Below are 13,282 nucleotides of genomic sequence, written 5' to 3' on the forward strand. Positions count from 1 at the left end.
TTTCTGCCTGCCTTCTTCCTCCTTAGGATGATAATCAACGACAATGTCATCCTTTTGGCTCAGGCAGCCACCCTGCAACGATGAGGCAACAAGCCCAAGGACAGGCCTCGCTACACTGAGGATGGTAGATTGAAAAGTGGAATGTGTCGTGCATTTTGAGGATACTGCTAGATGTTATGATAAACCTGGATTCACCTCCCTATCCTCTTCTTCTTATGTGATATTTCACATCAAATGTAAACTACTGCTGCTGGAAATTTGTTACATTTAGCCAAACCTACAGCTGCATGTATGTCAACTATAGTTATGGGAACAGAAGTGGATTTTGGACATAGGAAGCCTGTTTCTATTTTAGGCTGATAGTTTGCTATTCAGTATCCCAGAATTCGGTCTCCAACAGAACTTCCTACCCTCAACCTTGACCTCACATACACAGTTGTTATTCCTAAGTGAGGAACAAAGGCAAAATGTAGCAAATTGTAGGAAACTACATACTGATGAGATTTTTACTACTGAAAATTTATTCTAATAAAGCCAGAACAATAATGATACATTTTGCAAGTAAACATCAGTTCATACTACAGACATTCTTCCCAAGGACCCATAGTCTTTGTCCCTGCATTGTTCACACAGAGCCACATGCTTACCCATGCTCACAGTTGTGCTTCTATCTAGGACTTTGTTGTTTAGTCGCTAACTTGTATCCAACTCTTTCACAACCCTGTGAACTGTAGCCCTCTCCACTCCTCTGTCCATGAGATTTGCCAGGCAAGAATACTGGAGTGGGTTGCCATTTCCTTCTTCAGTGGATTTTCATGACCCAGGGATCAAACCTGAGTACCTGCACTAGCAAGTGGATTCTTTACCACTGAGCCATCTAGGACTTTAGTTTGTGCTAAAACTGTTTCTTTCTGTCCCCAACACACATGCTTTGTTTTAGGACTCTTCATATTCCCAGCATCTAGTAGAGTGCCTGATGTCGACCAGGACTTTGATAAATACCAGTGGTATGGAAGTAAAATTGCATTATATCCTCTCTATTAAACAGTTATCAAAGTCACATGCATCTCAGGAATTACAAATATATTAATATTTTCCAGATCCTGAGAGATGATTTCTTTAATTATGAAACATTTAAAGAAATGCAAATTGCTGAGGAGAGGAAGTTTGATAAGTTGCTAACAGACAGCCAATGCTTAAGTGCTCAACAAACTAAACAGATTGGCTTTTAAAAAGCTACATGTTAACCACATGATCCAGCAATCTTATTCCTGGGCATATATCTGGAGAAAACTATAATTCAAAAAGATACAGGCACCCCAATGTTCATTGCAACACTATTTACAATAACCAAGACATGAAATGTCCACCAGCAGAGAAATGAATAAAGAAGAATAGTACATACATACGATGGATTGCTTGGCCATATAAAAGAACAAAATAATGCCATTTGCAGCAACACAGATAGACCTAGAGATTATCAAACTGTAAGTAAAGCAAGTCAGACAGAGAAAGATAAATATATCACTCACATGTGGAATCTAATTTTTTAAAAATGATGCAAATGAAATTATTTACAAAACAGAAACAGACTCACAGATATCAAAAACAAACTTACCAAAGGGGAATAAAGTGGGGGGGGGGGGATAAATCAGGAGCTTGAGATTGACATATACACACTATTATATATAAAATAGATAATAAGGACCTACTGTATATGACAAGGGCCTCTACTCAATATTCTTTAATAACCTATAAGGAAAATAAATCTTGAAAAAAATGAATATATGTATATGTATAACTGAATCACTTTGCTGTATACCTGAAACTAACACAACATTGTAAATCAATTATACCCCAATAAAATTTTTTTTAATAAAAAAATAAAAAGCTACATGCTCTGGGAAGTGTAAATTTGGTTCAAGTAAAATCAGGCATTTCTACCACATTGTTCTCAGGGCAAGAAGAATTTAATGGATTTTTCAAATAAGTTTGGCTTATAACCAGAAAGCAATTAACACTACAAAGACTACAGCTTCATTACATTATTAAGTGCTTCATTTTGTCATAAAGTTAGTGATACCTGGACCAGATCACAGCTCCCCAGTACAGTGAGTGCATTCACAGGGAAGTCTAGTTCCCTGACCTCGTTGTTAAATGGAATTCCACTTAATGCAAAAAAATGCCTTCCCTCTCAAAGATGCTATTTAAATCCAACGGCTCTCATTGCAGTGGAGACCAAGGTAGAGTGATGCCTGCAACTTAAATTGCTTCTAAATAAACTAACTTGAGAAGGATGCAAAGAACTGAGGAAAAGAAATGGTAACCTAATAAAGTACTCTATATTTTTTGTTGCTCTTTAATTTTACTTTCAGGAAAGAGTTGCAAAATTTAAAGGTAAAGATCTCATCATTCTTTTTAAAATCATTATGGCTCAAGGTATTTAAAAGTACTATAAACAAATGTTAATCATTTCCATTCAGTAGACCCTTCAGAATCCTAGGGAAAGTAATAATAAAAAATAACAATTGCTACAATACCACTTTATATTTGTTTAAGCTGACTTTTTCATTTTCTCTAATTATAGCTATATATAAACATTTTCTTATACTTGCTCCGTTGCAATTACTCTAAATGGGCTTTATGCCTAGCATAATGAGAAATTATAATGAACTGAAAACTCATTAGCAATGTATTCATAAGGAATCAAAATAATTTCAGAATTCAACAACAACCTACATGTAAATTTTTGTTTATTACCATATGGTATTCATTTATAAAGTATCGAGCTAATAACCAAAACATTAGTGTATTGGGAGTTCCTCTAATAGTGCTGCCTAGAATTACTCAAGCAATATCAACTTTAACCTTTATTTTGTTATGGTGATATTGTCTCCTGATCTGGAATGTAATCTTGAGGGGTGGGGTGGGGTTGGGGTGTGTGTATATCTATCTATCTATCTATCTATCTATCTATATGAAAGTGAAAGTGTTAATCACACAGTGGTGTCCAACTCTCTGTGACTCCACGGACTATAGCCTGCCAGACTCCTCTATCCATGGAATTCTCCAGGCAAGAATACTGGAGTGAGTAGTCATTCCCTTCTCCAGGGGATCTTCCCAGCCCAGGAATCTAACCCAAGTCTCCTGCATTGCTGGCAGATTTTTTCCCATCTGAGCCACCAAGGAAGCCATATCATTTAAAAAAGTTGATTAGGAGAGTCTTATAAGATTATAAAACAAAACAACACAATGAAAAGATTCTTTTCATCAAGTACCTAGCATACTCTCGTTCACTTTTCATCTTCTTGTGGTTACCAGCAGACCTAAAACTTCCTTGGTATAGTTCCAACAGTGCTCCAAGATGCTGGCTTGTGCCATTCACCTCTCTTCTCCTAACTTTTTTCAGATTCTAGTGGGAATAAGGTATTGGAGAAATGAAAGTGTTTTCTCCTGTTAGAGAGGCTGGGGAACCCTATTGATTTGGTTGAATATTAACTGATTCAAGAATAAGTCCTGGTGTGGAGGAAAGGGAATACTCTAATACTGTTGGTGGGAAAGTGAATTAGAATAGCCACCATGAAGAACAGTATGGAGGTTCCTTAAAAAACTAAAACTAGAATTACTATATGACCTAGCACTACAGCTCCTGGGCATATACCTGGAAAAAACTATGATTCAAAAAGATATATGCACCCTAATTTTTATAGCAGCACTACTTATAACAGCCAGGACATGGAAGCAAACTAAATGTCCATTGATAGATGAGTGGATAAAGAAGATATGTTGCACACACGCACACACACACATATATATAAATATATATATGGGATGGAATATTACTCAGTCATAAAAAAGAATGAAATAATGCCATTTGCAGCAACATGGATGGACCCAGAGATTATCACACTAAGTGAAGTAAGCCAGAAGAGACAGACAAATATCATATGATATCATTTATATGTGGAATCTAAAAAAAAAAAACCAAAACATACAAACTTATTCAGAAAACAGAAAGAAACTCATAGACATAGTAAACAAACTTATGGTTACCAAAGGGGAAAGAGGTGGGGGAGGGATAAATTAGGAGTTTGGGATCAACATATACCCACTATTACATATATGTATAAAACAGATAAACCTACAAGGACCTACTGTATAGCACAGGGAACTATACTCAATATTTTGTAATAGCCTCTATCAGAAGAGAATCTGAAAAAGAATATATGTGCATATGTATATATATATAGGTATAAAAGTTATATATATATATAAAAATAACAGAATCACTGTGCTGTACACCTGAAACTAGCACATTGTAAATCAACTGTACTTTAATTAAAAAAAAAAAAAGAATATGTCCTAAATGTTGGTTTCAAGCCTAATTCCTTGCTTTGTGATTTACCTCCAGTTCCTAAACATGAGGGCTGAAACTTTCATCCAATTCAGGGATTGCTCAGTATGACTCTGTTAATTAAGATTTTATTTTATTAAGAATAGGCAGAATGGGCCTGATGAAGCCACATAAAAGCACCGGATGAATTCTCTCACGAAATCCAAGCTGCCTGATTTTGACTTTATGCCTGCTTCATTTCTCTAATATTCCTTTTATCTTAAGCATGGCCTCTAAACTTCATTAACATCAAAAAGATTTTGTTAAGCACTTTAATGGAACATGGCACTGTACAAAGAGTCTTATAAGAACCAGATTCTTGTTATTTAGCAAGTTCAAATCACAGACTTAAGACAGAAATATTTATAGGACTCACACGCTTTATGCAAATACAGGCCATTCCTTGATTTACTTTGCATGATTCATAACAGCTAATACTTCCTGAGTCCTAACTATGTCCCAGGCATTGTGTGAAAAGCACTTTGCTTAATCTTCTCCATGAAGTCCCCTAAAAACAATGAAGAAGGGGAGACACTGGCAAGTTACATAAACCTTCCTCAGTTAGTTATTAGTCACTCTGTCATGTCTGACTCTTTGCAACCCTATGGACTGTAGCCCCCAGGCTTCCCTGTCCATGGAATTCTCCAGGCAAGGATCCAACCCAGGTCTCCTGCATTAGGAAGGTCCTTAGGAAGGTCATTTAGCTGTGACACCAATCCAGGTAGGACTCAGAGGCCAGGCCGGTTCTTTAACCACTCTGACCTGCTCCTGCCCTTTGGCTTATAACCTCCTCTTCACAAATCTATTGCCGACTAACAGCCAAATACACTCACTCAGCATTCACGGCGGCTACTGCCTGCAGCGGGGGCACAGATTGTGGTAGGCATGGTGTGGTGACCGACATTCCTTGAAAAGTGAAATTCTTGGGTAGCCAGATAGTATTGGATTAAGTGCTGTTAAAAATAGGGCAATCCTCGACTTCCCTGGCGATCCAGTGGTTAAGATTCTGTGCTTCTAATGCAGAGGACGTGGATTTGATCCTTGGTCAGGGAACTAAGATCCCACATGCCTGCCACATGGTGTGCCAAAAAAAAAAAAAAAAAGAAAAGAACAGGGCAGCCCTGACAACACAGAATTATCAATCAGACGCAATTCTACTCTAAAAATAAAATCTGGACAGTTGGGACTCCAGACTGTTTCAAAGAGCTCTTCATTTAATCTGTAAGGAAACCTTAATGAAGAGTGTTTCTGCTCCCTGGCTCCCCTGCAAGCTTCTGTCCTCACTCATCCCTTATTACTCTTCATCCTCCAATTAGGATAGACTAGATCGCTGCCTCTACTGCCTCATTAACCATCAGGGCTCCGGGCTCTGCCATTTGATTTCTGCTTCCACCCTTCTGCTGGAAGTGCTCTCCCAAAGGTCAGCAATGATAACAGACCACCATTATAATAATACCCAGTGGTCCCGTGGATTTACTGGGCTCCAAACCCCATGGTTGGAGCTTTCTTTACACTGGAAAAACCAGGAGAACCTTAGGGTTATACTGGATTTGCAGATGGTTTTGGCTTGGTTGGCTCGATTTTTAAAAATCAAGTCAGTATTAAAAGATCAGAATATCTTAGACAAAAGTCTGTATTTTGAGTGGTGCTGCCCAGTTTGCTATGGTCCTCACGGTGAATATACATACATGTGGATCTATCCAACCTCTCTCATTTATGTCACCTGCCTGACTCCCTATACGAGTAGTATTTACTCTCAGTGCTTTGCATGAATATTCTGGTCGGGACTGTGTAGCTGCCAGGAAAAGAGATATTATACACCTTAAACTTACAGAATGTTATATGTCAATCATGTCAATAAAACTAAGGAAAAACCCACATTCGCCAGATGGTCTATCATGACTTGTAAAAACCATCAAGTCCTAGACAATGCATGAGCACCTTCTGTGATGTCCAGTGGCCTACTCCATTTTCTGAGCTGTCTTTAAGTTTCAGCCACCTGCTCTATTTGCAGACCTGCCTTGTCAGATCAGCAGTGTATCCTCTCTGTGCTATGATACCCTGGGGCTGATCTTAGACACTTAAATTATATCCCAGATTGCTTTTTACTCTCTCTGTCACTCTCTGGGCCTCAGCTCCATCCTGGCTACTGTGGGTTGCTGGACTGCTGACACTTTGTCCTGCATACAAGCTCTGGAGACAATCTTCTTCACCGAGGGTATTTAAAAACAGAGCGAGCCGGGACCAGAATAATCTTCTCAAAGTATAGTTCTGATCGTATCCTTCTCTGCCTCAGAATGCTTGCAAATTAAGTATAAACTTCTCAGTTAAGGCAGCTAGGATTGTAAAAAAAACAGAACCCTACTTGGGGTGACTGAGGTCAGATTTATGACATGGATACAGGAATATTACACAGGCCTCCAGAGCAAAGATCAGGAACAGGCTGAACCATAGAGAGACTGGCAAACTTTCTCTGTAAAGGACTACAGAGTAAACGTACTAGGCTTTGCAAGTTATCTGGTTCCTGGCACTCTGCCAGAGACAATAGGAAAAGTAATGTGCTCTAATAAAACTTTATTTACAAAATAGACACCCAGCGGGATTTGACACACAGGCCAGAGTTTTAGGGTCCCTGGGCTCAAGCATTATCAGAGCTCACTGAAACATCTCTGTCATCCTCCACACACCTGCTTTGTCGTTCTCTTCCTGCCAACTACGATCCTTAGCATCTCTGGTGCTCATGTTGGAAAATGGCTTCTGAAAGCACTGACCTTTCAGGTCACAAGCTAAAGTTCAGGTGTTCTCATTCTCTTTCTTAGTCCTCATTTTAAATTCTTCGGGCAGAGATGTGGCCAGGCCTTTCTTGAGTCAGATACTTACCCTGAGACTAATCAGCTGTGGCCAAGAGTTTGGGTCTTGCTTTATGAACCAGGAGGGTGTTGGCACCCCCACCCCCAAAATCTCTTAGATCAAAGCAGAAGAACAGATTCCAGAAAAGGGCAAGGAGTTGGGCAGACAAGTCACTGAGAGTCCCTGTCTGCATTCATTCCAAGCTGTATTTTCAGCATTGTCCCTTATTAGAACCCTGATATTTTTTCTTGAAATAAAACGAACCCCTTGCTGTTCCTATGGACCCTGCGTATTCCATCCTGGATATGTGAACTCAGTCGCCTCCTACTCTTTGTGACCCCATAGACTGCAGTTGGCCAGGCTCCCCAGTCCATTGGATTTTCCAAGCAAGAATACTAGAGGGAGTTGCCATTTCCTTCTCCAATATTCCATCCTGTATCCCTTCCATTTGCTAGCAGAAATTCTACTCATCTTTAAAGTCTCTTCTAGAAGGCCATCTTTGCCCTCGCTTTCCTCTTTATATCCACACAACTCTATTGGTACAGTGTGTCTTGTCTCATTGCTATTTCTGTATCAGACTTTTTTGTTTTGCAGTCAATAGATGCTCTGCTGACTGAGGAAAGGACTTACTCAGCATTTCATGCACTCTGGTACCTGTCAGAGCACAGGCTTGGAGTTCTCATTTGTTGAGTTTAACTATATCCTCAAAGCTGAATAATTCCAAATGGAAGAAATTTAGATTTTATAAAATTGCATCACTACAGGAAATATGGTATCGACGTTTAAGAAAATATTTTTCAAGATATAAACATTAATTTCTGCATTTAGGGTAGCCAAATTAAAGTACATGTGGAGAGAGAGATTATTTACAGCCAGCAAAATATATATTTAAAAATGGCTAATAATAAGAAATAAAGTCCCATTAGGATTGTCTTTTCTGTTACCGTAATAAATTAAAAAATGGAATACTACAGACATGACGTCTGATAAATAATAGGGAGGGTTATACACGTGAAGTAATCAAAATCTCTCTAAAAAACAAATGCTCCAAAACCAAAATGCTCCAATGATTATGCAAGATTTTTACCAAAGAGCCAGAGACCTCATCATCTAATCTCTTTCTTCCTAGAACTATTAATTAACATTGCTCCCAGAACTCTGCTAAAACTCCCCTGCTGAAAGGAAGAAAGTAAATACAGTACTGCAGAGAAAACTGGTTCATTCTACAGGAACTGTGAGAGGCTTGCGCTTTTGCGAAACAGAAAACACTTGCTGAAGAACTATTCCTAAACTGTTAGAAACTACCTAAAAGCTTTTTTATTGTAACAGCATCCTCCTGGGAGACTGCGCCGGAATGTGCAGCAGATCTGAAAACAGCACAGATTTGGCTCAAATCTGCAAATATTAGATGCACAGAGCCGAAGCCATTGTGTAGGGAATCGGGGTGGAGCGGGCGGGGTCCTGATTCTCGATGTTGATTAGTAGAATTCTAATTTCGTTTAGGAATTTTTTTTTCCCTACAACAATTATTACAGTTTCTCTATAAAAATAAAATATCGGTTGTGCTCTCACCTGGGTTTCTAATTTTCAGCGTCTACCGAAAAAAAAAACAAGACAAAACACCTCGTATTTATTCCCCAAGAATCACCCTTCTGCAATCTGCTGAGCCGCTGGGAAAACAGGAGCGCACAGCCCCACCGCGCCCCCCGACCCCGTTCCCACCGCGGCCACCTCCCAGCCGCCCAGCCCACCCCTCGAGTCAACCGGAGACGGTGGGTCTCCGAGGCAACACTGTTGTCTGTTGACGTTTCTGGGTGTGGGGAATGCTTCAAAACAGTAAACCACTACACACAGAATCCCAGCTCGGACACCGAACCAAGCTATCCTCGCCTAGCTTTCTTTTCTCCCCGGCCTCGTCTCGCCAGGATCCTCGCCACCCCGGCATAGCGTCTCCCCGCGGCCTCGGGTGGCCCTCGCGGCACCTGCGCGCGCCCAGGACGCAGTCTCAGGGACGAGGCGGCGGGAAGGAGCCAGGCGGCGGCCACTCCGGGAGCGGCCCGGACTACAACTCCCATCACGCCCCGCAGCCGGCTCCCTCCCCGGCCCGGCCCCGCCTCCCTACCTCGGCCGGCGGTCGGGCAGCGCCGAGCTTTTATCTGCAGACCGGGCGGCCGGGCGGACTCCGGGTCCCTGCCGACTGCCCCCCAGACGCGAGCGCTGTGCCGGGCAGCGGCGGCGGCGGCGGCGACTCCCAGCCGAGTTGTGCCTCCGCGTCCCCGCCAGCCCGGAGCCCGCGGGGGGCGCAGAAGGTCCGTCCCGACCCGGCGAGAGGATGGTCATCCGCGTGTTCCTCGCCTCGTCCTCGGGCTTCGTGGCGGTAAGCAAGCAGGGGACCGGCCGCGGGCCGGGGTCGGGTCCCGCGGGGAAAGGGGGCGCGAGTCCCGCGGGGCGCGGGCGGCGCTCGCCCCTGTGCGTCTCGGCGCGGCGGGCGGCGGGAGCCAGCGCCCGGCAGGTGATCCATCTCCCTCGGACGACAATGAACGGGGCGGGGAGCCAGGGTGTGTGTGTGTTGAGGGGGGGACCCCGCACTCACCCTACATGTCCACCCTGCACGGTCCGAGAGGGAGACCGGAAAATTGATTCGGCGGGAAGCCCCCGGCTCTAGTTGCGAGGCTCGGGGATTTGGAGAGGGGTGGTCAGAAAGCTTCGGTCGGGGGGCGGGGGGTCCCACTTTCCTTGATGAGCTTGACCGATTTGGGACATTCAGCCTGGTTCCATTTGGTACGGGAACTTGTTAAGCTGCTTGGTTTGCTCACCTAGCTCCTGAATGGAACAAGTTTAAGTGGAACTTGTTCTCCACCCTCTGTGCCCCGCCGCCAAGCACGTTACTTCAGTTTTATACCTGCGCAGAGAGATTCGTAAACCAGGTTTGTCCTGTTGTGCCAGGGTTTTTTGTTTTTTTCTTTTTTGCCTAAGGTGCTATAAATATGTTTACATCTATATGTAAATATGGTGTGTTTGGTTCATCTTCCTCTATGTGCTCAATTCCATCTTGGGGGTATGTAAATTGTGGTCTCTTTAATTATTTTAAGCTATTTTGTTTGGTCCGATGTTCTCGAATTTATTTTTTTTTTAGGGAAAAGTTACATAGCTAGATGTCAGACTTTAAGGAAAAATTCAGTAATAATAGCTCACTGAGTAAGACATGTAGCAGTATGTTTTACATGATTATTAAGATTTGGTTACCTTTAGCTGATTTAAACTGTAGATTTCAGGGGCTCTCTAGTGAGATATAGAGTTAAATACAACAAAAACTATGGTATTGATTGTTTCAAATTTAGTCCGGCCAGTTGGTTGCCTGCCTGGAGACTCAACTAGGTTTTCCCCAAATTGGTTTCAGAAGGCAGGTTCGATGGAGAATCGAAGAAAATGTCGTTTGCAACATAACTCTGAAGTTTTTTATTTTAAAAAGAATTAACTTGTGGTAGAAAAAAGGCCCCCTTTTGTATTAGTAACAGGAGGTGGGAAACTCCAGTTTATCTTTATATGCAGGGATGTTCCTGGTCCCCAGACTCCTGATAGCTTTAGTGTTGCTTGCTCTCTGGGGCTGCTTAGTCATACCTGCCTTTTATAGATCCCTCCACCGCTCCACCGAAGCTACACTTCATGTGTTTGGGAACCCATAGAGCTTGTGGATAGATTTTTTTCACAGTACTCCTACATAAGTTCTACAAAGCTTTTGGTTTCACTGTCAACTTCCATAATTATTGCAATAGTATTTCATTGACTGGGAAGGGATGCTTTATAGTATTGATATTAAGGAACCTATGTTATCTATGTTGGACAAGTCAGAGTCAAAATTCTGAGGTCATCACGTGGCTTATCCTTCAGTAGGTAGTATATCAAGAGAGTTCTGGAACCCTGCATCTCTGTTTACTTATTTCCATTAACAGATATTATTGCCTGTCTGCTATGTGCCTTTTTAATTTTTAAATTTAATGATGGGTGTTTTGCACATGAAGCTAGACCTGAGAGAACCCAGGCAGGCTCTGATGAGCGGAATGAGCTTGGTTGAAGTACCTCATCTCTGCCTAAGTTTCTCATCCATAGAATGAAGAGTTGTGATGAAAAAAGTCAGCATTCCACTCTAGCTTTAAAGTACTTTGGCTTCATTAGTTGGATAAATGCAGATAAATCCTCGTAACAGCTTCTTTCACATTGACAATATACATGCTAGTATCAAAGTGAATTTTTTTTCCCTTTGGTGTTTTACTGGGATTCCCTCCCTGCCCCACCCAGTTTGTGTTCTAACAAGATAAGGTTTGAGCTGGAAGACATACTCTGTTATCATGTACCATATGTACAGCCCATGAACACTAATTACCTATTTTAATGTACCTGATCTTTTTGGGTCTCAGACAATCCTCAGTCACTGAATCTCTCCACTTGTAATATCTCCTGTATCCCTGCACAGTTTTTCTGTAATTAATATATCATTGATACTTTTGGTAATGATAAGTTTCTGCTTGTATGCAAGAATAGTGATTTCTAAGATATAATGAAGTTGTTTAGGTCAGCTACTGAGCAGTAGAGGCTCCCTCTAGCTTATGGCATTATGTTGTATTGAACTGTGAGGGCATAGCAGGGTTTTCCCTCCAGCAGTGTTGTACTGACCATTGGCTCTGTTTTATCCAGTGGCCAACCATGACCAGCAAGTGCAAGGGAGAAAGAATATTCCTAAGTCAGTTTGGTTTTAGCTGAAGTTGGTTAAACCACACGGAAGTAATGTGACTGGAAGTAGACTTGGCTAAGTAAGTCCCAGAAATTTCAAAAAAGATGCTCTGCCCCAATCCACAATAGATTTAAATAAACTGTTTAGGGAAAACCCTCATATCTTGTTCTGATTTCCCTGAACTCTCCAGCTTCAACACCTAACAGTGGTAATTGTAATAATTAACACCAAAAGGTGATTGCCCTTTTCTCTTTCTCAGCTCTATGTAAAATCTGCTTTTATAAGAAATAAAAGCAATGCCACATTATTATGCTGTGGCTACCTGAAAATAAGATTTCTTATCCAGCTGTCATTCATCTCATAGCGAAGGGCATTTTATTTCAGTCCTAAGAAAATACTGTAGTCATAGAAGTGCTGTTTTAAGACGTCTTGATTTATTTTGGTTGTATACCCAGCAGGGGTGATCTTGGTAACTTTATCCAGGAAATGTATTATTAACATGACTTTTTAAAAAACTCTATTTTGTATTGGAGTATAGACAGTTAACAGTGCTGTGATAGTTTCAGGTGGATGGCAAAGGGACTCAGCCATACATATACATGTGTCTTCATTTGAAAAACATTGAAATCAGCCCGTTATTTCATAGTCATTATTTTATTCATTCAGCAAGCATTTTATTCATTCATCTAAGTGTCTGCTGCTTGCCCAGCTCTGTAAGGACAAGAACTGCCTGGGCAAGGCAATTCTTGTGGGAATTGGAGGAGAGCAGAGGGTGTGGTTTCTGTGTCCTCAAAGAATTCAGGTGGGGATCACGCCGGGAGATAAGATAGGAAAGGTGAAACCACCAGTAATAAAGTACAACCCAAGGACACTTGCCTCTTTCGGGAACATTCTTAACAGAGATAGAAATAATATAGGCGGCAGAGGGATGCGTTGCAGGATGTCAGATAAAGAGGAGATGTGCCAGAAGTCATAAAATATGCATGTGGGAGCCTCAGGCAGATGGCGGAGAGAGGGACTGACTTGGATTTGGAAACGAGGGGAGAGTGCCCAAGCCTACCTTGTTCAGGCTGGAAGGGGGGCGCCTTAGATGGGAGGGGGCAGGCTGCAGGGTTCCCTGTGGACCTCTCTTGAGGACATGGCAGACTCTGAGTCCGTGAAGTGTTAGCTGCTCAATCGTGTCTGACTCTGTGACCGCAAGGACTGTGGCCCACCAGCCTCCTCTGTCCATGGGATTCTCCAGGCAAGAATACTGGAGTGGGTAGCCATTCCTTTCTCCAGGGGGTCTTCCTACCCTGGGATTGAAC

At 41.9% G+C, this 13,282-nt stretch overlaps 1 protein-coding gene across 1 annotated transcript in view; it reads left to right on the forward strand.

The window, feature by feature from the left end:
• SH3BGRL2 (SH3 domain binding glutamate rich protein like 2) overlaps positions 1-13,282 on the forward strand; it is a 152,833-nt gene that overhangs the window by 71,161 nt on the left and 68,390 nt on the right. Inside the window, exon 2 of the mRNA XM_061428710.1 lies at positions 9,138-9,620. Coding sequence (XP_061284694.1) covers positions 9,138-9,620 — 483 coding nt within the window. The remainder of the gene's footprint in view (positions 1-9,137; positions 9,621-13,282) is intronic.

This window comes from Bos javanicus, chromosome 9 (genome assembly GCF_032452875.1).
Source record: "Bos javanicus breed banteng chromosome 9, ARS-OSU_banteng_1.0, whole genome shotgun sequence".
In the NCBI taxonomy this organism is placed as follows: Eukaryota; Metazoa; Chordata; class Mammalia; order Artiodactyla; family Bovidae; genus Bos; species Bos javanicus.